This window comes from Corvus brachyrhynchos, unplaced genomic scaffold (genome assembly GCF_000691975.1).
Source record: "Corvus brachyrhynchos isolate BGI_N302 unplaced genomic scaffold, ASM69197v1 scaffold59, whole genome shotgun sequence".
In the NCBI taxonomy this organism is placed as follows: Eukaryota; Metazoa; Chordata; class Aves; order Passeriformes; family Corvidae; genus Corvus; species Corvus brachyrhynchos.
In genome coordinates, this window is record NW_008246054.1 from 6256188 (window position 1) to 6280952 (window position 24765).

At 46.8% G+C, this 24765-nt stretch overlaps 1 protein-coding gene across 8 annotated transcripts in view; it reads right to left on the bottom strand.

Moving 5' to 3' along the window:
- The window catches only part of COL27A1 (collagen type XXVII alpha 1 chain), a 151792-nt gene that overhangs the window by 4947 nt on the left and 122080 nt on the right, over positions 1-24765 (bottom strand). For 7 of the 8 annotated variants that reach the window (XM_017745601.1, XM_017745603.1, XM_008642274.2 and 4 more), the window contains 17 exons: positions 19793-19846; positions 19572-19679; positions 18076-18129; positions 17730-17783; positions 10514-10570; positions 10302-10355; positions 9356-9409; positions 7969-8022; positions 6386-6439; positions 6203-6310; positions 5700-5807; positions 4145-4252; positions 2404-2457; positions 1792-1854; positions 1311-1364; positions 566-601; positions 207-224 (listed from right to left, as the gene is read on the bottom strand). In XM_017745601.1, coding sequence (XP_017601090.1) covers positions 207-224; positions 566-601; positions 1311-1364; positions 1792-1854; positions 2404-2457; positions 4145-4252; positions 5700-5807; positions 6203-6310; positions 6386-6439; positions 7969-8022; positions 9356-9409; positions 10302-10355; positions 10514-10570; positions 17730-17783; positions 18076-18129; positions 19572-19679; positions 19793-19846 — 1092 coding nt within the window. The remainder of the gene's footprint in view (positions 1-206; positions 225-565; positions 602-1310; positions 1365-1791; positions 1855-2403; positions 2458-4144; positions 4253-5699; positions 5808-6202; positions 6311-6385; positions 6440-7968; positions 8023-9355; positions 9410-10301; positions 10356-10513; positions 10571-17729; positions 17784-18075; positions 18130-19571; positions 19680-19792; positions 19847-24765) is intronic. The other variant, XM_017745606.1, reaches the window with a different exon arrangement.

The following is a 24765-nucleotide window of genomic DNA, read 5'->3' on the forward strand; positions in this document are numbered from 1 at the left end:
GCCCATCTGTCTACACCTGGTCTATTCCGGCTGCATCCCTTGTTTCCAGCCCTTTCAGCTCCTCAGCTGTCACTAAAGCTCTGTCCCCAGGTACTCGTTGCATTCTATTTGTGCAATTACCCACCCTGGAGCTTTGCCCTTGCTGAAAGCAACTGTTTTACTTAAATACAAGATATCAGTCAGAAAAAGGGAAGTCAGATACTTACCCTTGGACCTTGCAGACCCTGCAGGGAAAAAAAAAAGGCACAGAAGCTGTCAGAAAATGCTCATTACTGACCCAAAATCTCCCTGTACAGCCATGTGCTGTTCCCAAGGTGCCTGTGCAAGGGCTGAGTGCTGTACTGGAGATACCACAGTTGTGGACAACATGGTGAAGTGTTGCTGGGTTAAGGAAATGGAAATTTTACCAGCAGAGTGGTGTGGATGTATGTGCACATGTGTAATCAGTGTCTTGCCCTCATGGGAGCCTGATACACCCTGTGGTCATAGCAGAGCCCAGAGTGACTCTTGATTGTTCAAAATCAGGGACCCTCTTAGGGGCACCCAAGGTGGGACCAGCACTTACCATCTCCCCACGGCTGCCTTTGTCTCCCTTGGGCCCCTGGAAAGCACAGGAGGTGGCTGTCACTGACCATTCACAAACTGCCCTGCTGGGTGCTGCCCCCCAGAAGCTCCTTGCAAGGACCCAAGTGCATCTCTAACTCATCAGCTCAGGTTGTCATATTGGCCTCCCCATCTCAAAGCAAAAAATGCCATTACTGGCTATTTTGGCAATGTCTGAGTTCATCTCACTGGTTTTTATCTCTGCCAGTAGCAGCCTCTGGACCAAGCTCTGAGTAGTGTCATGCTTGTGTTTTCACAAAGAGCTGACCTAATCTTTCACTTGTGTTCAGGGCCTTTGGCATTTCAGGGCAGGCAGGGATTTTCAACAATTCTCAAAATCAAGTGGTTCCCAGTTTAATACTTTTAAAAAAAAATATTTAAATGTGTTTTTTTTCCCCTCAGGCCAAGTTATTTGGAAAATCTGGCTTTCAAAAATCTGCAATAACATTCTTGTCTTCCAGTCTATTGAAAACCTTGCACATATGTATTGCTGTTCCTCACTTTTCAGCTAATAATCTCCTGGCAACTGTTTATGCAGCCAGAGAGTAAGCCTACACTTTTCTGAAGCTGCTGATCTTAAAACCCCATTTTGTTTTCCTGATTACAGCAGGATTTGGGGGTTACTTATGCTGGCCTCAAACACCTTGGATCTCATGCACTTAAATTCTTCTAAAAAATACAGGCAGAAAAGGGGTGTGGATACTTACAGGGCTTCCTGTGGGACCTTGAATGTCGAGAGGACCAATAATCCCTTCTTTTCCCTAGAGAAGAAAAGACCTGTGTGAACCACCACATGGGAGCTGCCAGTCATTTTCAGTAAGGCAGACTCAGTGAGGACACAGAATCTTTGCTGCTTTTCAGCAACTTGGTGGTAGTATTTGCTATAGCTGGAAGAAAAAATAATTTCAAACTGCAAGTCCAAAGAGACAAGTCCTCACAGTATGGTTGTCACAAGCCTTGTTAAACCTCAGAAATTCCAGAAGTAGAATGATTTCAGTGTAGCTGGAGTGCTCTGTGCAGTGTGGCTGTCTCCAAGCCCCATGCAGATGTGGTCACCTACAGCTGTGGAGCTCAGAGGTGGTGCCATGGCTTCAAGTCACCGTGCTCCTCACAGCCCCTGGAGCCTCACAGAAACAGGGGTGAAGGAAGAAAATCCTCCCAAACCCCACAAACTGGAAAACCACTCACCATGAGACCCGGTGGCCCACGTGGTCCCTGAATGCCTTTGAACCCAAGGTCTCCTGGGGGGCCCTGCGAGCAAAAAATGAGATGTGAGGTCCACTAAATAACCAAACCCTGTGTTTATGTCCTTGCTTAGAGCTCTGTGTTAAGGACAGGAGTGCTGCCTCTTGTATATGGGAATGGGAAGATCCAATTTGTTGTAAATTCTTTTCCCAGTCCTGTTTTGCAAGGCTTTTACTTTTGACAGAAAACAAACAGTCCCCTCTTCACCAGGGAAATTATATGCTGATAAAATTAATCTAAATTTCAAGTCAAGGCTCTCAGTGTTAGGGATGCACATTGGTGTCTCAGGTGCAGGCTGATGTTTGATGCTGGAAATACAAATGTCAGAAAGGGGGAAGACAGCCATGGAATCTCTAGGACAGCCCTTTTCCTCCAACAAAGCATATGTAAGCACACACTCATTTAACAAATGAAGATTCATAAATTAAAGAAAGTTGGGATCAAAATTCAATTTCCACAGTTTCTGCAGAGCTGCTAGCAATGCAAAAAGTGTGGCATTACCTGTCCCCAGTAAAGTGAGACTAGAAAACCAACTGGTCACCAGCAGCCTCTTACCTTTGGCCCAAACAGTCCTGCAATCCCTGGAAATCCTGCCTCACCGAAGTCTCCCTGCATGTGACAGCCAAGACAAATACAAGAACAAAGGACAACAGTAAATTCACACTGGTGGCTGGAGATGTCACTAAGAGATGCACCAAGAGTTCAGCAGCTTCAGAGAAAGAGAAATCCGTGAGTCTCCTTCAGTCTAAGGACTGGTAAGAAAGAGGAATGAAAAAAAAACCTGGAGGAGGAACTACACAAACATCAAGCTAGAAGCAACTCACTTGATCCCTTAGATCTCACCAATGCCACCTTTTTGCCCCCAAAATGGGAGGCAAACCTACACTATTCCTAGCAGATGCTTCTCTGACTTGGCCCAGCAGAAGCAGGATGGAGAGCATCTACTCTGAGACTGATCTTGGAATTTCATGCTGCAAAATAACAGCCTCAAAGTTCTTTAAAACAAGCTCCTCTTTTAGTCCTAATGCAAACTGGACTGACCTACTAATTCAAACTATAATTTCAAACTATGCTCATTCAAGCTGTTTAAAAAGTGCATGTTCCTACAACATAACCTCCCACTCAAACCCAGGAAAACCATGCATACCCCCTAATCCTTTTCCTATTAACTCTGCAGGGATTTTTCCTCAATTTTGTAAGAAAAATAATAATAAAATAGTTGAAAGGCCATCAAGCTTGAATCAGCACATAGCATGCACCCTGAGAATAAAAAATGCACCCTGGGTAGTATGTTCTTGTGTAAACATCCTCCTTTCACCATGTTTGAGATGGTTATCCTTTGATATTTTTGAGCTTCTCAGATGTCAAAATTCAAGAAGATTCAACTTTTTTTGTAAAAAAAGGGATCAGAAACCTTCAACAGATGATTCTTCTCCAATGTTAGGAACATCAGAGATAGATAAGGCTTGTTTGGCCTCTTGGCAGGACTGTGTCAGCCATTCTGATTGTGCTTTTTGGGGTGTATTACAATGGTTTGTTCACTCAGTTGTAAATGACCCAAGTGGTGGGGCTTCCATCCCCTTTATTACAAGGTTGTTCCAGTGTCAGCCTAGAAACCTCACTTTTAGCAAGTTTTCCCTGCCATGACAGTGAGAAACTGCTTGGCAAGAAAGGGCTTGGTTGGACTCGGTGGAGCGTAAGAAACTTTCTAAGGATACAAATTGATTTAACTGCCCATTTATGGGTCCTGGAAAGGAAAACTGCTACCAACAGAGGACTAAGATCTTTCCTGCATCAGGAGAATCAACCAAGCCTTCTTTCTAGAGGAATTTCAGGCAAAAGCAAGTGGGAAGTCAGAAGGGTTTAAATGTCATGGAGTCACCTCAGCCAAAGGGACATGGTCACTAGTCCTGCAGCAAATCGGGCAGTGACAATATGGGGCAAATGAATGTGTCACTTGTGTCACAGAGACAAAATGATCTGTGAGACTGATCTAGAATCAATAACAAAATGATATATGGTGGTGTTGGTTACTACCTTTCAGCCTGAAAACTGTCAGCACAGGGTTTTATATAAAACAGCCAAACAAATGCAGTTTAGTTGAGGTAGTTTGGGCAATCTTGTGCCTTGTTTTGTACCAGTCCTAATCTCTCTGCCAGAATCATGCTCAAGCTGGATATGGGCTCCCCTATAAAGACCCTCCCAGGAATCACCCTGCTTTCCAATCCTGTGGATCCACACCCTCTCCAGCTGGAGAAGCCTGGAGTCAGCTCTTATCAGCTCCATCACCACTAACCAGCTGTCCTTTGGGTCCTGGATCGCCAGGGCTCCCTGGAAGGCCCGTTCCTCCTGGTGATCCTCGCTTCCCTGTTTGGCCAGTCTGCCCAGGCAATCCTCTTTCACCCTAAAAATAACAGAATTCAAGTAATTCCAAAGGACAGGAGCTAAATACAACAGCACTCAGCTGAAGTAGCCATAGATGGAAAGCTGGAAAAGATGGCTCATTGGGATAAGGAATGTGGTTCCATCAGTGGATGCCCCAGGTCTGCTAAGGCAGGTTGTTCAGGATGCACAGGGTGAGACCAAGGTGGGCATGGCTGTGTCCCCTCCTGGGCTGCCCACAGAGCAGGAGCCTCAGCAGAGCTGTCCCACCTGCACGGGGGTGAGGAGAGAAAGGGGATCAAATGTCTTCTCTTTGCATTTCCTACGTTCTTTGTCCTGCCCTGCAGCTTCCCATAGTCTCTTCCCCCAGCAGGCTGGCAATTGATGATTAATTCATGGCAAATGCTGAAGGCCTGCCAAGAGCAGGGCTTCAATCCAGAGGCTGCAAACCCAACGTTTTCTCAACGTTAACTCTACAACTTCAATCCAGGGAGAGGCTTCTGCCACCCAGCACCACACTTTGCTCCCCACCTCTTCCCCTTGCCAAGTGCCAGGAGCAGCACAAGCTTCAGCTGCTCAATCTGAGGCAGACTGGGAGAGGGGAGCAAAGGCAAGGAGATGGTGGAAGGTAGGATGGTGGAACAGACGGAAAAGGGGCAACAAATTCTCCTGGAGGTAGGGTGTGAGTGTGTGACAAGGACACAGAGTCTGTCAGTCACCTCCTGTTGTACTGCCCAAGGCAGCTGGAGGGCAGCAAGTGACAGATCAAGGGCGATGTGTTATGGAGTCCTAATTTAAATCAGATCTCAGAGCTTCTCTAAACCCAGCTGGAGTCTTCCTATTTACAGAGTCTTTCTACAAACGACTGAATTGCTGTGAGTCCAGTTTAGATCCTGTGGTGAGTCTGAATCAGGGCAAGGACCAGGAAGAAACCCCAAGGTCACAAAAGCAGCTTGTCCCTGCTTCCACCCAGTGCGATGTCCAAGCTCATACTGGCTTCAGTCCTTCTAATGCAGTAAATATGCTAAAAACCAAGCAGCACAAATTTCCTTCCAGCAGCTCAGGCCTTGCAGAGCAGCTAGAACACTTGAACATCCCACAGAGTAGTCCATTCTGGACATCCTACAGGTGGGCTGCAGCAGTTCCTCTGCAACTTCTCCATGTTTTTTCTAGCCAGGTTTCTAATGATAAAAGACTAAAGTGTTTGTAGTGTGAGTATGTGTGTTTGCAGGCTCTTGAGTGTCCTTGGTAAAGGAAGAAAGGTCTCTGGGATATTCAGCTGCTGTGTACATCAGGAAAATGGATGGAGGGATGGATGGATGAGATGAAAGATCTACAGAGCCTCTAGCTAAGTGAAAGATGGCAGCAGGAACTGAGACTATATTAGACCTTGGAGAGTTCAAGCTCAGAGCCATCAGGCTCACAGACTGGCTCTCTCACAGCAGCATCTTAGGGAGTCAGAAACTCACCTTGAATCCTGGTGGTCCCTGTGCCCCTGGGAGTCCTGGCACACCGGGGTTCCCTCTCTTGCCTGACATCCCGGTCACACCTTCTTCCCCATCATCACCCTGCTCTCCCTAGAAAAGAAACACAGAAGAGGTTATGATACAAAACCCTTTTCCCTTCTGCACAGCTTCTAGGGGGACAGCAGAGTAGTGGGATTCTGCCCTCAGCAAGAGGGGGATAGGTTTGCAGGGGTGGGTTTGCAGATGTGGACAGAGTTCTGTGCATGTGAGTGTCTGTCAGGCTACAAAACCCACTTTATTTACAGATCTGGTCATGCAAAGGCAGCTGCTGCCTGTATGTGCAAGTGAGATGTGAAGAAGATGTACATGTACATTACATGTACTCTGGGTACATGTAAATTGGAATATCCACAGCTGGATCACATAATTTCTCCTGTGCTACCTTTTAGTTTTCCAGCTCCAATGTTGTTTGCTGTTAATGCCACAAGGTTACAGATGAAGCTTACCAGCATCCCAGGCACACCGTCCTTCCCAGGCACTCCGTCCACTCCAGGGGCACCCTCTTGACCCTGCCTTCCCACCACTCCTCGAGGACCTGGTAGCCCAAGGATGCCCTAAAATTACAAAGATGTTAGAGAAGGTGCTCCCAGACAGCATTTCCTGGGGCAGAAAATGGAATTTTCACCTACCGGTGAGCCTCTGCTCCCTGCACTGCCCTGTGCTCCTTGCTTTCCTTTTTGACCCTGCAAGTAAAAAAAAGAAAGACATCTAAAATTGCAGCAGTTCTAGCACAGCTCCACTTGGGACTGTGACTTCAGAGTGTGCTTTTGGATAATGATTGGAAAGAGTTTTATAAAAGGGAGATTTATAAAGTCAGTTGCTCCAGCACTGGGGAATGAACTGCTATTTGGTTTTATTACAAGTGATTCTTCGTATGTCTTGAGAGTTCTAGGGCAGGAATGAATAGCTAGAAGGCAAGGACCTACATTTTTCCTAATACAGAGCAGATGAGGACAAATAAAGCAGGATGAACTCAAGGGAGGACTTGGTGCACTGGCAAACATTAGAACAAGATGCTAAAAACCTGAGTCCTCCATCAATTCCCTGACAGCAAACCCAGGACCCAGTGAGTCCTCTGAGGGTGTTCAGGGGAGCTTCTCTCTGAGAAGTAGCTCCCTCTATTTTGGAAAGCTAATGGAAATTAAAAAGGGTGTCTTCTGTCTGAAATTTGCAGTGCTACTTTGTGAATAAAGGCATAAAAGAAATACTCCTGAGGTTTATTAGCTGTATAAAGGGTTAATTTGTGCAGAATGAATGGAAAACTCAGCCTCACCACCTTCACTAGGGCTCTCTTAGTGAGGTCATGTACTAAAGCACTTTTAAATTGAATAACTCATTTTCTGTGCATTGTTTCTCCATCTGCAGAGGACCAGGCTGGCCAGCTACATGAAAGAAATATTCCTGGGGGTGCTTTCCCTGCTATTCATTAGACCCAAAGGCAGTTCCAGATTGTCCATCGATGGGCAGAATTTATTTATCACCTGGTACACTTCTTGCCAAGAAGACCTAAAACTATCTTCTAGCCTTACCCCCAGCAGGGTCAGATTAAAAACCCTGACATCTGTCACGAGAGAGCAGGAATTTGCTGAGTATTGAGGTCACATACTTATGTTTTAGCAAATAAAGTCCCTGGTCTGTGAGAATAATTAGCAAGCTGTCATTACAGCCAGATGTGGAGGTAGGAGTAGGTATGAAGTGCCCCAATGAACCCTGAAGGACCCATGTGTCCTGGGTTTTCTTGCTCAATTAGGACAAGAAATTAGAGGGATTGTTCCAAGAAAAAACTCCATGGATAAATGGACTCCAAACCCAGAAAGTTTCAAGCCAGAAAAGTTTATGGTTCAAATGAAAGGGAGAGACACTTGCCTGGCTCAGCCCTCCTTGGGGATGGACGAGACAGCTGTGGCTGGAGACAGCACAAACAGGGCATGGGAAAGAGACATAACCCATGGCAGGGACTAAAGACCTGCCCAAGAGTCACCCATCATGCTGGAGCTGGAATTGTCTTGATCTTCTCCAGCTCCACAAAGCCAACAAACCATTTGGCCTGGACACCCAAATATTTACAGCCCTTCCAAAAGGATCCCCACAGCCTTTTAAGGCATAGACCATAGGCAAAAATCCCACATGCTGGGCAAAACCATGACAATCCTCTTAATTAGACATTTTCTTTAAACTCAGGACACTATAAATGCACCCTGCTGAAACTTACCGCATCACCTTTGGATCCCTTTGCTCCTGGCTTGCCTGGTGATCCAGGATCCCCCTACAAAACATAAGCAAGAAAAATCTGCTTAAAATTCTCTTCTGGCAGTACCTTGCATGAAGTACAAAGAACAGCATTTTTTGTGCCCTAACAATGCTGACTGTATGGAAACAATTCAGGGAAACAGCCTGTACTCAGACAGGCCCCTGGGGACAAAGAAGCAAGGAACTGTCTCCAGAGAGCATCTAACAGGGTGTTGATTGGAGAAGAAGCAACTCTGCCCCTCACTTGGGTGGTGCCTGCATTTGTGGAAATCATTCACCAAATTCCAGATGGTGCCTGGAGAGCAGTGCTGAGAAGTGGGCAGGAAGGAGCCTGTGTAGAATGAGTAGTTTACACAGTGATTGCTGGTACCACTTCCCTTTTGCACACTGCAGCCCTTGCCTTCGTTTCACCTGGGAGTCAGGTGTTAGAAAAAGGGCTATGGAGTAAAGCAGAGAGGGTATTTCACTGCTCTCTTGCTGGTCTCTTCCCCATCACACTCATCTCAGTCTTTTCTCCCAGCCAGCCAGGTTGGGTTTTTTGGTCGGTATTTGTGTCAGTGGCCATTTCTGGATTAATATAAAATGAATGGTAAGGAAGGACTCCCTGCAGAGCTCTCCTTCTTCAGCTTGTTTTTGACCCACGTTTCTAATGGACATTTACTAAAGACAATCCAAAGCTCCTGCTTCCTTCTGAATCATCTGAGGGGCTACCCCTCTACTCATTTCTGGGCCATATAACAGAGCAGTAGCATTTTAACCCCAAAATAGAATCTGTTGTTCTTCCCAGCAACCTTACAAAGAGTGGGAATTGATTCAACTTTATTTCCCAATACAAACTACATTTAATGTGCTGCTGCACTCACAGTTGCAATAGTCATGTATAAAGATGAGATGCCACTGTATATAACAAGGGAATAAAAAGTCCTTCCTTTGAATTTGGATTTAATTTAGTCTTTCACAAAGTCTTTCACTAGTTTGAGAGGAAACAATTTGCAAGCAGAATAATATGGTCTCACCTCACATTGGACTAGCAGAACATCAAAAGGATCACTTTCAAGCAGACCCTTCCATTGTCATTGTCATCTTCCACCACCCATCTCCTGAGATTTCTAGTCCCTCATGGACCATTCAGAAAGGAGGTTTTGGAAACAGGCACTGGGAGTGCTCCCTGTTATGTCACCCATTTATTAGTCTCAAATGTGGCTCAAAATACCCATTCCATAGGCCTGGCTGATGGAAATGCCCACATTTGATAGCTCACTACGCACTCCTCCTGCAGCCCTTCCCACCTCCCTGTTTTTCCCATGCCTGGGGCATTGGGTAGCTTACAATAAAGCAGCATCTCTTACTGGTAAGCCTTGCTGTCCAGGTTTTCCTCTTTCTCCATCAAGCCCTTCTTGACCCTTAAATAAATAACAGAGAGGGAACATGTCTTTGTTCTTTTGTGGGAATGGGAAAGAAAAATGAATGTAATGTGATTTAAGGGGCAGAAGAAGACACACGTGTCTGCATTCTGCTGACACAGAAATGGTGAAGTTGTGGGTAGTGCCCATGCTCCTGTGGATGCCTTTCCATGCTGTGGAAAGAGGAACTATCTAATGCATCCCAAAATACACACAGCATTAATGGAAGTGAACAGCTGGAGACAGCTGTCCTAGAAAGTAAGGCAGCAGTACTGCTACTCTGATGAACTCAAAATCTTCTGTAAATTACTGTAATGGGTCATTCTGACCAGGTGCTTTTGAATGGAGGTAACACTTAAGTCATGGCACCTTTGCAGATCAGCCCCAATCAGCTGGAAATGTCCTGCAAAGAGGGTATAAGGAGCACAGCAGGATAACTCATAGCCTTGATCTTGCTTTTGAGAGAAACCTTGCAAAGATTTTGGAAGCCTCCAAATCTTAAAGTTAACAGATCTTCCCATGGAAGAATCTACAGCCACAGGCATGTCAGTCTTGAAATTTCTGCAGCACTGGCATGGACTCATGCTCACACCTTGCCCAGGGTGTCTCCTTGATAATCACAGAGACCTCTGCTCAAATGGCACTGCTAATTCTTTTAGCCTCACTCAGGTGGGTGCAGGGCAGGGTGAGGTGCTGACTTTTTTGCCTTCAGTAATGTTTTTCTGCTTTAGGCAAAGCTGAATTGTTCCTTGTCTGAATCATAGCAGCAGCTGACCAGGGACATCAGCAGGTTATGAACTGGGACTGCTGGGCAAATCTGTGGGCTGATGTGGACTGGGAGCACTTCCCCAAGGCAAACATTTCTGAATCATGCATTTGGAATAAGACTCACAGGATAACCAGTGTCTCCAGGCTCCCCTCGGTCACCTCTGTCACCAACAGGGCCCTACAAGAGCACAACAAGGACTTGAGGTGGATGTAAACAAGCTGTCATCTGCAGTATCTCAATGGTTTGTGCATGTTCTACAAGTAAGGCAGCAAGCCAACTAATCCACCCACAAAAATCAGTCCAGGATTGATTAGAGAAGGAATTTAACATCTTACTCTGTCTCCAGGTGGTCCCTGTGGGCCTTCTACCTTCCCGTCATCACCTTGTTCTCCCTGTGAATAAAATGTTAGTATTAATATAAACAGTAGATTTTACAGCAGATGCTTCTGTACAGATCCAATCCAGTCCTTCCATAACATGAGAAGGCAAAGCCTCTGTTGAATTTACTTTTTCATCCAGAGAAAGACTAAACATTTTTTTTTTTTGTTTGTTTCACTGACTCTTCACCTTGCTTTCCTAACTTTTGGTGTTTCTGCCTAGTGCAACTCTCCTCCCTAAGTAACCAGGTGCAAAGGGTTACTTTCAACAATTCCTAAAACTAAGCAAGCAGGATGTAATTGCGACAATATGGGAAATAGCTCTCTGCCTCTGAATTTTATTGCTGACAGTTCAACCAAACTCTTTAATCAAGCATTTCCCCACCCTTGTTGAGTCCTGTCTGGGCTGTCGGTGGGAGCACGGGTGGTCTGGATGGGCTCCCTGGTTCTGTGCCACCATTGTGGGCTCATTTTACAATCAGCCAGGTGAGACAGCCTCCTACACACTCCTTTCCTTGCTGAGATGCTCCACAGCACGAGCTCAGAGCTCATGGTTTGGCTGGTAGATAACATCACCCAGCTTATTTATGACTGAGGTCTCTTCAAAACATCCACAGAGAGATCCCTTAAGACTTAACAGAGACACTATCCTTTTAAATTCTGTTGTGAAAGTCACTCAGGGTCACAACGTCCTGTTTTCTCTGGAGTCCAGCTCAGAGATAGCTGTTTCTTTGCTCCCCATGGAAGAATGCTATATTCCAGCTCCTCCAGTTTTTGACTACTCCATAGCAGTCTCTGGCACTTTGGCTCCTTAGGATGGACACGTCTCAGAGCTCCTTTGATGCTGCACTACTGGAGAAAGGGAGCTTGGGGTGTTCTGGCACAGTGGAGCTGCTGTATTTGGGGTGCTTGGGGTGCTCCAAGAGCCTTGAACATCCAAATCTCCAAAGAGCCAAGTTTTTCACAGACTTCTGTAATTCTCAGTGGTTGCACCAGCCCTTTCTGATGTATTTACAGTTCTCTTTGATGTTCTCTCTTTGATGTACTCTCCTGTTGGAGTTGCAGCTGCTGATAGTAAGGACACTTGGGAAATTTCTTGGTGAGCCTGTCTCTGAGAGGAACTTGGGTGGCAGAGAAGAGAGGAGGGGAAGCAAAGCCTCACAGGTTGTGCTGGTGGTTTCCAGCGCTACTGAACTTGCTGCTGGAAGCCAGCACCAGAATACCTGGCAACTGATTTGCTTTCTAGCCACCATCTAAGGAATGTTGACTAGAAGGGAAACAAAGCCACCATTTCTCAAGTCTCAGGGAAAAAAATCATCCCAGTGGGTCTGTTACTATGCAGAAGTCTTGGCACTGATTGCTTCTTCCCAAGCAGGATGTGCATACCTTTGGCATTTGGGAGCTGAGTGTGATGAACTCAGAGAAAGATCATAATTCTGGGGACCCTTGAAGAGCATCAAGACTCACAGACTTTCTCCCCATTGTAGCTTTGTTTCTCCTTGATGCTAATTCCCACCTTGTTCTCTGTCTCCTGCCTGAGAAAACCCTGTGGCCTGGTCAGCTCTAGGACTGTGAAACCAAGCTCCTCCAGAACTTCCTGGTGCCTCAACTGCTTGAGAGAGAGATGAAAGGTCTGTGCTAAATCTTCGGAAAGTTGCAGCGAAAAAAGTTAGAGTAAAGGGCAGCAAAGTAAACATGTTAGGATACAAATGGAAAATGCATGAAGAAGGGAAGGCTTGTTGTTGTTGGCTCCTGTCCCAAAGTGAGATACACCAGTTTGTAATTTTTAAAAGGATCACATCTGGACTGCTTTAAGCAGCTGCCAAGAGCAGGCGTCTGCTCTGAGCAAGGCCTCTTTGAGGAGCTGCTTCTCTAACACATTTCAAATGTATGAAATGTGGTGGAGTAGCTGCCTGGGATGGCACAAGGGAGCAGGATTCCACAGCAGTGCCTCTCACCAAACCGCTTTCTACTCTGGAAAAGGGAAGACCTTCCCCACCATTATATCCTCCTCCTTTAGCACAGGTCCATTTACCATGTTACTTAAAGCTCACAGAGTACTCCTGGTCCCATTTCCATTTTCTCTTCATTTCTCACTTCCGGGCTTCCATTTTTGTGTTCACACACTTGTGAAAGGTTACAGATGTCTGGAGGGAAGGAGTCTGTCTGTCTTTAGGCTGGGATCCAGGCAACTCTTAGGAGATGAGGGTGGGTGGATAGGAAAACTTAGATGCAAGATTTTGTGGAGCACCTGGATGCTGCAGAAAGTGGTGCTGGAGGCTCAGCACATGATTTTGTGCTCTCCTGGTTCAGCATCTCCTCTTTCTGCTCCCCAGCAAGGTGTCAGCAGACCCACAGGCCTTCCAGGGGAACATGAGTGAGGAGATCCAGCTGTCAGTGGTCATTAACAGAGCTGACTGCTCTTAGCAGGGCGCATTGGATGCTTTGGTGGCTTCATCAGGCTTCAGCTTGGATACTTGCATGTAGAATTAATTTATCATAATACTGCTGTGCTCTTTTGACACCAGATCCACTCAGGGAGTGCTCTTCTAGTGTCCTTTTGCAGAGGAACATCTTCTTGTTGAAGGGCAAAATGCTCCACTGAGCGCTTCAGATGAATAATTTGGGGATCATTTGCTACTGAAATTATGTGACCTTTCAAGATGGCAACTTTAAAGGTTTCCAAATAAAACAACAGCTGCAATTTAAGCAACAGACACACATATCTGCACATCTCAGTGGCTGCAGGGTCAATGGCTGACCCTTCTTGTCCTAGTCATGACCCACAGCTTTTTGCCAGGATGCTTAAGATTCAACAGTGGAATTGTTGGAACCTCTGGGCAGGTTCTGAGCTGACCATGTGCCCGGTCATGAGCTCTCACATCATCCTGGACTGGTTGTGCTTGTCTAACACTTGCCAGGAAATTCAGCAAGGCAGCAATGGAGATATGAAGCAGCAGGAACATCACCAGCTGTTCCTCCATGGATGTGTTTCGGCAGCAGGAAATGAGAGAAAAAGCAAATGACCGTTGTTCACCCCCAAAGCAAAATTTCTGAGGCATGTGAATGTCTTAATGGAACACAACAGCTTGCCTTGCCCCAGTGATTCCTGGCTGCATGGGGCATCTCCAGGCAGAGCACAGTGTGAACAGGGTGTCCTGACACCAGGAGCCTGAGCTGAAGGGATCCATTCAAAGCCCCAGCAATGGCAAGTCCTTATAAGCTCATTTTATAAGCGATGAAGCTCCTGTCTGCACTACAGCTGCCCTCCCACCTGTGTGCAGAGGCAAAGCTGAATGCTGTCTTGGTGCTGGGGAGTAGAAAATGAGCAAAAAGAGTTCATGCAGCTCTCCTCTTCATGGGGACCTCACAACTGACCAGTGCCCATCACCATCACTTCCCTTCCCACACTGAGGGAGAATCACAGAATGGTTTGGGTTGGAAGGGACATTTAAGTCCATCTCGTTCCATCCCCTGCCATAGGCAGGGATGCCTTCCACTAAACCAGGTTGCTCCAAGCCCCATCCAACCTGGCCTTGGACACTTCTAGGGATGGGGCAGTCCAGACCGGTGCCAGTGCTTTACCACCCTCTGAGTAGAGAACTTCCTGACATCTTACCAAAATCTTTACACTTTTGTTTTAAAAGCATCCCCCCTTGTCCTATCCCTATCTGTAGTGTAGTGTCCACTGTAGGAAGTTGCTTCCCTCTTCCAGATAAGCCCCCTTTAAGTACTGGAAGGTCACAATGAGTTCTCCCCAGAACCTTCTGCAGAGAGATCTCAGGAGGGAGGGAGCATCGCTGCCGAAGGCATGTGAAGGACTCCATCAGCTCCGGGAGCGCCAAGCAGCCGGCAGAGCCGACAGGAAACCATTAAAGAGTGAGTCACTGCTCCAGCCTGAACTGGTTATGGCTGGGCTGACTCAGCAAAAGGGGGAAAACACCAGGGAAAAGCCACCGTGGAAAGAGGGCTCTGAGTCAGGGCAGCTGCGGCCAGGGGGCTGTCGAAAGGTGGGCGACGAGGAACATGGAGCAAGGGCCATGGGGAGGAGAAACGCCAGCAGCTGGAGATCAGCTCATTTGTGCAGGGAGTTTTTCTGACCTGATCACAGAAAGCTACGAGTCTGATTTCTTTTGGCTTGGGGATGGAGCCGAATTCCTGAGGATACAGGAAAAACACATCCTCAGGGCTCACGCTGGCTGGCTCAGCCTCTGGCACAAGGGCACATGGTGTCTGGGAAGCACATGCTGGTGGCATGGTGTCCTGGCACTGACTGGCAGAGACAAGACTTTGAGGGGTTATATAAATGGCTGTGTGGTTGAGGAGGCACCTCTGCCTGTGCCACAGGGTGAGGAGAGTGCAGATGCACGTGAGTTACAGCAGTGAGACAATCATCTCATTCGAGGGGAAATGAGATGGCCAAACCCCCTGACTTACCTTTTCCCGAGGAGGCACCGCTGCCTGTGCCACAGGGTGAGGAGAGTGCAGATGCACGTGAGTTACAGCAGTGAGACAATCATCTCATTCGAGGGGAAATGAGATGGCCAAACCCCCTGACTTACCTTTTCCCCCTTTGGCCCTGGTGGTCCAATCGGCCCCGGTGGTCCTGCATGTCCCTGTGGAGAGCAGACAGCATGTGAGCAGGCAGGAAAGAGCTGCGGGACTGAAAGTCCTCCCTGGTTCTCTGCCAGGTCTTGTAAGCCCTGGGTGGTGCATGCCAGCTTTGGAGGGACACGTGGGTCATGGCAGAGATGAACCAAATGCAGGTGGTGCAAATGCAGATTTGACAAAGAACTAAACTCGAGATCAGAAATAAATCACCACTTAGGAACAATCTGCATCCTGGAGTGGCGGTTTTGTTGCATTTAAGAACAGATAAAAACTGGAAGATGAAAATAAAACCCTTACCTGGTAACCCTTTAAGCCTGGGTCCCCTTGAGCACCCATCCTTCCTGGAGCTCCCTGGAGAGGCAAACAGACAGGGACTGAGAGAGCAGCCCATGGTGTTAGCACAAGAAGAGGATGCACTGGGCTGTGCAAAGCAAAGCTCGGCACCACGTGGGAGTGTGGCCAGTCCTTCTCCTGGCCACCAGTGAGCTCTGCTGCAGCCACCTGATGGGCTTTTGCTTGGCTTTAACCTCTTACACATGGAGAGGGGTGCCAGGAGGCCATTCTGTGCCTTTGCCAGCCTGCAGCAATAGATTCCCCACCTCAGTCAGATTTGCTATCAGAAATGGCTGCATTTGTGTGCTCTTCATCTGCACTCCTGCACGTCTTTGTATCCAAATTAGTGTTGTGCTAGGAAGTCCACCAGTGAGACCATGCTCGGGCATGACCTAATCCTAAACTGTTGGGTGAAAACCTTCTGATGTGGGTTCTGAGGCAGAGAAAGGAGTTTTCTGGATTGTGATGAAGGCACTGCAAGAGCTATTAATCACATCTTTAGCAGAGTGAACAAAAGAGTTTAAATCAGATCATCAGATTAAAGTGAGTCACAAAATTTCCATATAATCCCATTTAGCATGGAATAAAGCTCTTTCCACAAGACAGAGATGTGTCCACTCCAAAAGACTGTTGCTCAGATATTGCTTTGCTTCCTTGTGAAATAATCCATGGAGGCTTTACCAAAGACTATTAAGGGAGGATATATGGTGAGGCCATAATTTTCAGTGCAGGGAAACACTATCAGCAGAACCATCACTCATTTGCTACTGTTCTGAAATATCACCACTATTCCTAGTTCATAAATAACTCCTGACTTTGCACTGGTTTCTATCAAATAGAGTGCAAGAAGTTTCCTTACCAGCCTGCAATGCACAAGGTACTTTTACTTACCACTGCTGTTCTGATGCATTTGTCTCTTGTGCCTAAAGAAAATTAACTTTCTCCCCTCTCTGCCATACTGTTACCTCTGGAAGCCTCACCTTCAGTCCCCTGTTCAAACCCTTTCCCATGCTATATTTCTTGTTGCTCCGAGTGTTTTAGATAAGTAGATCAAGACTTGGTGCTGGGGAGTAGAAAATGAGCAAAAAGAGTTCATGCAGCTCTCCTCTTCATGGGGACCTCACAACTGACCAGTGCCCATCACCATCACTTCCCTTCCCACACTGAGGGAGAATCACAGAATGGTTTGGGTTGGAAGGGACATTTAAGTCCATCTCGTTCCATCCCCTGCCATAGGCAGGGAGGGGCTTCACTAAACCACGTTGCTCCAAACCGCAGGGGACTCCCTTCCACTAAACCAGGTTGCTCCAAGCCCCATCCAACCTGGCCTTGGACACTTCTAGGGATGGGGCAGTCCAGACCGGTGCCAGTGCTTTACCACCCTCTGAGTAGAGAACTTCCTGACATCTTACCAAAATCTTTACACTTTTGTTTTAAAAGCATCCCCCCTTGTCCTATCCCTATCTGTAGTGTAGTGTCCACTGTAGGAAGTTGCTTCCCTCTTCCAGATAAGCCCCCTTTAAGTACTGGAAGGTCACAATGAGTTCTCCCCAGAACCTTCTGCAGAGAGATCTCAGGAGGGAGGGAGCATCGCTGCCGAAGGCATGTGAAGGACTCCATCAGCTCCGGGAGCGCCAAGCAGCCGGCAGAGCCGACAGGAAACCATTAAAGAGTGAGTCACTGCTCCAGCCTGAACTGGTTATGGCTGTGCTGACTCAGCAAAAGGGGGAAAACACCAGGGAAAAGCCACCGTGGAAAGAGGGCTCTGAGTCAGGGCAGCTGCGGCCAGGGGGCTGTCGAAAGGTGGGCGACGAGGAACATGGAGCAAGGGCCATGGGGAGGAGAAACGCCAGCAGCTGGAGATCAGCTCATTTGTGCAGGGAGTTTTTCTGACCTGATCACAGAAAGCTACGAGTCTGATTTCTTTTGGCTTGGGGATGGAGCCGAATTCCTGAGGATACAGGAAAAACACATCCTCAGGGCTCACGCTGGCTGGCTCAGCCTCTGGCACAAGGGCACATGGTGTCTGGGAAGCACATGCTGGTGGCATGGTGTCCTGGCACTGACTGGCAGAGACAAGACTTTGAGGGGTTATATAAATGGCTGTGTGGTTGAGGAGGCACCTCTGCCTGTGCCACAGGGTGAGGAGAGTGCAGATGCACGTGAGTTACAGCAGTGAGACAATCATCTCATTCGAGGGGAAATGAGATGGCCAAACCCCCTGACTTACCTTTTCCCCCTTTGGCCCTGGTGGTCCAATCGGCCCCGGTGGTCCTGCATGTCCCTGTGGAGAGCAGACAGCATGTGAGCAGGCAGGAAAGAGCTGCGGGACTGAAAGTCCTCCCTGGTTCTCTGCCAGGTCTTGTAAGCCCTGGGTGGTGCATGCCAGCTTTGGAGGGACACGTGGGTCATGGCAGAGATGAACCAAATGCAGGTGGTGCAAATGCAGATTTGACAAAGAACTAAACTCGAGATCAGAAATAAATCACCGCTTAGGAACAATCTGCATCCTGGAGTGGCGGTTTTGTTGCATTTAAGAACAGATAAAAACTGGAAGATGAAAATAAAACCCTTACCTGGTAACCCTTTAAGCCTGGGTCCCCTTGAGCACCCATCCTTCCTGGAGCTCCCTGGAGAGGCAAACAGACAGGGACTGAGAGAGCAGCCCATGGTGTTAGCACAAGAAGAGGATGCACTGGGCTGTGCAAAGCAAAGCTCGGCACCACGTGGGAGTGTGGCCAGTCCTTCTCCTGGCCACCAGTGAGCTCTGCTGCAGCCACCTGATGGGCTTTTGCTTGGCTTTAACCTCTTACACATGGAGAGGGGTGCCAGGAGGCCATTCTGTGCCTTTGCCAGCCTGCAGCAATAGATTCCCCACCTCAGTCAGATTTGCTATCAGAAATGGCTGCATTTGTGTGCTCTTCATCTGCACTCCTGCACGTCTTTGTATCCAAATTAGTGTTGTGCTAGGAAGTCCACCAGTGAGACCATGCTCGGGCATGACCTAATCCTAAACTGTTGGGTGAAAACCTTCTGATGTGGGTTCTGAGGCAGAGAAAGGAGTTTTCTGGATTGTGATGAAGGCACTGCAAGAGCTATTAATCACATCTTTAGCAGAGTGAACAAAAGAGTTTAAATCAGATCATCAGATTAAAGTGAGTCACAAAATTTCCATATAATCCCATTTAGCATGGAATAAAGCTCTTTCCACAAGACAGAGATGTGTCCACTCCAAAAGACTGTTGCTCAGATATTGCTTTGCTTCCTTGTGAAATAATCCATGGAGGCTTTACCAAAGACTATTAAGGGAGGATATATGGTGAGGCCATAATTTTCAGTGCAGGGAAACACTATCAGCAGAACCATCACTCATTTGCTACTGTTCTGAAATATCACCACTATTCCTAGTTCATAAATAACTCCTGACTTTGCACTGGTTTCTATCAAATAGAGTGCAAGAAGTTTCCTTACCAGCCTGCAATGCACAAGGTACTTTTACTTACCACTGCTGTTCTGATGCATTTGTCTCTTGTGCCTAAAGAAAATTAACTTTCTCCCCTCTCTGCCATACTGTTACCTCTGGAAGCCTCACCTTCAGTCCCCTGTTCAAACCCTTTCCCATGCTATATTTCTTGTTGCTCCGAGTGTTTTAGATAAGTAGATCAAGACTGGGTGTAGAAACAGGGCAGAAGTCCAAGGCAGAGTTCCTTGTAACAACACAGCTCAACTTGGAAGCAGCTCTTGCCATGAGTGTGTAGTCTCAAAGGGGGAAATCTTAACAAAAAATAGCTTATCAGCTCACTCAGCTGAGGAAAAATCCCCAATATTTCAGCAATTTCAGCCAAGCTGGGGAGTTGTGAAGAACTGCCATGATGCAACATGAGCTGGGCTCTCTTCTGTGCTGCTTGGAATGAGGGCTAAGATGTTTTGGCCAATTAAAGCCATCTAACAGCATTTCCCTTTCTGTGCCCTGAAGCCTCTGCTGGGCTCTCTGCTCCATTTAGGCCCATGCCCACCACTGCCAGTCAGGTTTCTGCGTGTTGTGTTGAACCATTTGCAGAGCTCTTCTCACCATCGGTCCCAGGGTACCTCGGGATCCTTTAGGGCCTTGGTTCCCCTTTGGCCCTTGCTTCCCTGGGGATCCCATCTCGCCGAGCTGCCCCTGGTAGCCTTTGCTGCCCTGCAGAGAAAAGGCACTGACATCAGTGTCGGACAAAACTTCCTCTGCAGGAAAATATCAGAGATGAGTCATGAAAGGGAGGAGGTGATGTTATCAAAGAGAGGTGTTCCTACCTTCTGGCCAGGCTTGCCCTTTCCTCCCTGTTTTCCTGGTTTCCCTTCTGGTCCCTGGAAGAGGAAAAGAGAAAAAGGCTGTTGGAATGGGAAAGCAAAGAAGTCGAATCCCAACCAGCCACTCCCAAGTCATTTCCCTGGCACACACAAACCTGAGAGCATCCTCACCCACCCATGGGAGACAACAAGGAGGCCAGGAAGTTGTGCAGGTCAGACCACAATCCACAGGTGCTACAGCTGGGGTATGACTGAGTTTGGTCTTCAGCTGCTCCAACATGGAGGAAAACTCCTTGCTTAAAAGTGGAAAGATCTTTGTGCTCAAGTGACTACTGGGCAACACCGCTGAAAGGTGATACTGTGATAATTTTGATGATGATGATTTTAAAATCACATCTTGAAGACAGGTGGGTCATGGAAAACTGCCATCAGTTGTGTCCATCTGTCTCCAAGGGTGCAAAAGAGGGATCTCCAGAAGTTCACCCACCCAGCCTCTTCTACAGAATGGGCAGAAATGTGGAAAACACACTTACCCTGATTCCCCCTAAAGGTTTCCTCTGGTTTGCACCTGAGCTGCCATCTTTGCACCATTACTCTACCAACAGTTGTATCCTTCACCAACTGTGGCACTAAATTAGATATCAACACTTTCTATATAGTTTTAAGATCCTACCAATAGAACCATTGATTCCACAGCACCTCTCCTTATTTTTACCTTGTGAAAACAGGCAATGGTTTCATTCTCTATCCACCTACCATGCACAACTTCCTGCTCACGGTGAAAACCCCCTCCCTCTATTTGTGTTATTACTGCCACATGCCAAAACCACAATCTACTTCTAGAAATGGAATGGGATGCAAAACTTCAAGTGGGAGCCATGCCAAGCAGAGACAGGAATGCTGAACTGCTTTCAGAACCCAGTGTGGGTGCAGAACCTGCTGCCCCTCCTTGCACCCCCACCACAGAAATGCACTATGATGAGCAGCTAAATACAGCAGCCTCTCCTTAGGGAACCCAGGGAGCTCATTTTTTCCAGTGTTTGACTCTGTTAGCTGCAAGGGAGACAGAGTATTTTGAACTTGAAAGAAAGAAGCAAAAAGTATAACTGAAGAAAGTAACTCATGCTTTTTGGCAATTATGACAAACTTTTCAACATCATCTCCACACCAGCACCACATCTCTCCCTCTTCTCCCGCTCCTCCCAGCTAAGAAGATATAATTTTCACCATGGTTGGTGTTGCAGTCTCAGTTGAATAAAAGCAGCTTATATATAAAGTGAGACGTATGGGGGTTTTCACTCTGATCTGAACCATGGGCCACAGAAGTGCCTGCTCTGAACACAAAGGAGCAATTCAGACTTATTCCAACCCTAAAGAATTGTGCCAGTTCACTTCTCCAGAGGGAATAGCTCCATTTTACCTGTCAAACATTTCAGGAGCCCGCCTTGCCAACACTATTAGGCTTCACAAAGGACAGGTCCCTGCTGAGGAGTACACGAGCCTTGTTCTGTGTCTCTTCCATACTGCTCAGGGTTTTTTGTTTGCTATTTTTTGCTGCCACTTCCCAAGAGATCACTTTTGGAACTACTTTCCCACAGATGCTGAGCAGCCGCAGTAGATGATGGGTGCCAAGCCTCCAGCATCACCCACGTGATTTACACTTTTGACAGGAGTATACAGAGAAGTCCTCACGAATGAAAGCATCAGAAATGGCCAGACCCTTCCAGCTCTACAGCAGCTCACTGTGGGACCTGTTACTCAACACCTGAAGCACAGTAACTCCCACAGCCCCTGCTCTGCAGCAGTGCCCTGGCACATTATGGCTTAAAAATTTGGAGAGGAAATAGTGGAAGCACTCACAAAACTTTACTGTCAAAACAAGATGTGACTGAATAAAGAGACAACTGGGGTTTCTAATCAGTTGCATAGTGTTTTTCCATCAGTCTCCCTGGACTGTGCTTTAAGAGCTTGTGGAAGCACAAGCAGTAGATGCTTCCTGCAAATGGGAGAAAGCCCATTTTAAGCTAGATCTGTTCCTAACCCAGTGATGGCCAAGCCTATGGTCTTCTCCAGCAGAGTAGTTTTCCACACTCAGATGTGCTCCTGGAACTGCAGTGCTGTGGCAGCTCACGAAACAAAAATTTCCATGCAAAGGTTCCATCCCCAGGCTGAGAATGTGCTATATTGTCTGTAAAAACGCAGATACCAGTACATTGATTAGACACACCCTTTATCATTGGGCAGGGCAGGTGGACCCTGTTCATGGGGAGGTCACGAAGATCTCACAGCTACTTCAGAAGAGTCTGAAGTACAGCTTGGCTCCCTCCACCAGGATTCATCTCCCATGGAAGTCTCATGACTGAAACTTGCTTCTACCCTGCATTGGAAAATGACTTTGCTTTTTGAGAAGACAAGTTTAGGCCTTACATTTTTCCATCTGAGAAACAAAATTTCCACACTGCTCCTAAAATTTGCCAGCATTCAAGCTCCTGCTTGCACTCACCATCATGGAGTACAGATAGAGGGGCTGGAGTCATCTGGGAGAGGGTAAACAACAAAAACCAAACCCAACTTTGACAGTCCAAGTCCTGCTCGCAAAAACGAGCTCAATCCACAGTGAAACTGTGCCACGTTCAAACAGCTTCTCAAACTTTCTCAGGGTTCCTTCAGGTCGTCTTTTGCATTGGTGGTGGATGTGAGCACAGATATGGGCTCCAATAAACTCCTTGTACCATTTTCCCCTTACGATGCATCGGCCTCATGGAGCAGGGATGTTCATGTGCTCCAGAAAGGCTCTCCTGGGTGCTCCAGCTGGGGTGCAGCTCCTTCTCCATTGCTGAAGGAAAAAACCATTGGCAGCATCACCAGCTCCTTTCAGTGATAGTGAGACAAGCTGTCACTCACAGGAAGCCGTGGAGACCTTGTTCCAAGCCTCCCTTGCTGTTCTTGACTCTCATCCACTGGTTAAAAGCTTGGCTGGTATAAAAAATTGGGTCAAACCATGCTGGTGACACCACTGGCAGAGATGTGGCTCAGATTTTGACTGACTGAGTCACCTCCTTGAGAGGAATAAGCTCTATCAGTCAGGGATATTTCCGTGCTCACCCAGCACGCTTTCTAGGACTTTGGCCAGCAAGCTCTGCTGGTGAGTGGGAAGCCTACCATGTGTCTGATTTTCCTGGATATGCTTTCTCCAACTGTGCAGGAATTCTTCCCAGATGAATTTAGAGGCAGTTCAACACTTGTCTGGGGTTCCCAGATATGTGATATCTCTACTTGTGATGATTCAGATGTGGTTGCTGTTGCAATCCCAGATGTTCCCAGGGCACATACGCAGGGGTTTGCACAGTTCCCAGAAATCACTGCACTGCCACACTCCACACATTGCACAGGGAAGAACAAGCTCAGCAACAACTTTGATAGCCTTCAAAAATAGCCCCATCCTTTTTCTCTCCATTCTTCTGACTCATCTGTCCAGGGATGAAAAAAATCAGGGCCAGAACAGGAAGAAAAAAAAAAGGGATAAAAATAAAATCCAGTGAGATCTTATCTTCATCCAGGCTCTCCCCAAAGTACATCAGGAATGTAGCACCTTTTGATACCTCTTTCACTGCAGTGTGAAGTTCCTAAGGTTCCTAAGATTTCTTCTCTCTTTGCAGAGATAGGAGTGATGGCAGAAGAGGTACAAAATCTTGCACATCAAAATAATTAAATCCAAGTTCCCTTTGCTGGACTCACATCAGTTGGGTTACTGTTCCAAGGCACTGAACGTCTATGCTTTTATTCCCAGGGTTTGTACACATTTTGTTGTATGCTTTGGGTTACTGGTTTGCTGAGAAAACAAATCTTTCCAAGCTTCTTCTGTGAACAGGACTATTTTTAAATGGTGATTTCTCTTTATATGCTGCATTCTTCACTAGAGAAGCATATCAGTACCTCCAGATGACAATGGTATTTGTAACCAGGGACAGTGGAAAGCAGCAATTTTATAAAGTCACATGCCTTCAGCTATGCCAAAATATCCAAAGGAAGCAAAAAAATTATAGTTTCAGGTCTAGCATATTTAAAATTTCATTGTAATCTTCAGTAAGGACACAGATTTACAAGGATTTTTTTTAGTATAGCCTTAGATATTCCCCTAAGGGAAAGAAGAATGGTTTATTTTCCAATGCAAATTGGTTAATTCTTAAAGAAAAAGAAAAAGAGACTTCCAGCTGCTGACGGCCTTGACAGAAAAGTCAGATCTATTGCCCAGCACAGTGGTAACATTTAGTGGGAGCAAATAGATGAGCAGCTCAGCTTTAAATTCTCCAGACATCAACAGTTGAAATCTATGTTCCGACAACAACATCCAGAAAAACAAAACAAGGAAGTTGAATGAACTGCAGAGAGATATGCCCTGAACAGAGCCAAACAACAAACAGGGCTAAAATCCTGACCCAAACTTCACCATACCCAGTGATGCTCTTGCTGCAGGCACTGGGTCTGGGGAGTGGGAACAGAGATGTCACCCACCATCCTGGTTTGGCTCTTGGCATTCCAGAAGGCAAATATGTTCCCACCTTCCTTGCAGCACAGCACAGGAAGGAAGCTCTTGAAGGCACAGAACTGCTGGGAGAGCTTCCCAAAGCTTCCCTCAGGCTGCTTCATGATTGCTCAGTACTGCTGTGGAGCAGGAGCATATTTTCAAACTCTTTTTTTTTTGGTTGTCATTGAGTAAAGGTCTGAGGTCACTCCTCCCTCCCAAAAATGAGGCAGGAAGAAACAGTACCACCAGAATACAGCTTCTGAGTAAAGAAAAAAGTGACATGGTGACAGAGAAAAAAAAAAGTGATAGTTTGAGGCACTGGATGTAAAAAGGGCAGGAAAACTAAAGCAGCAATAAAGGTAGGAAGCATGAACCATAGGATGACCATGCCCATATTATCCAGGCCCAGCCAGTGAGTTCATTTAAAGGGAAATGAAAAAGCCCCATA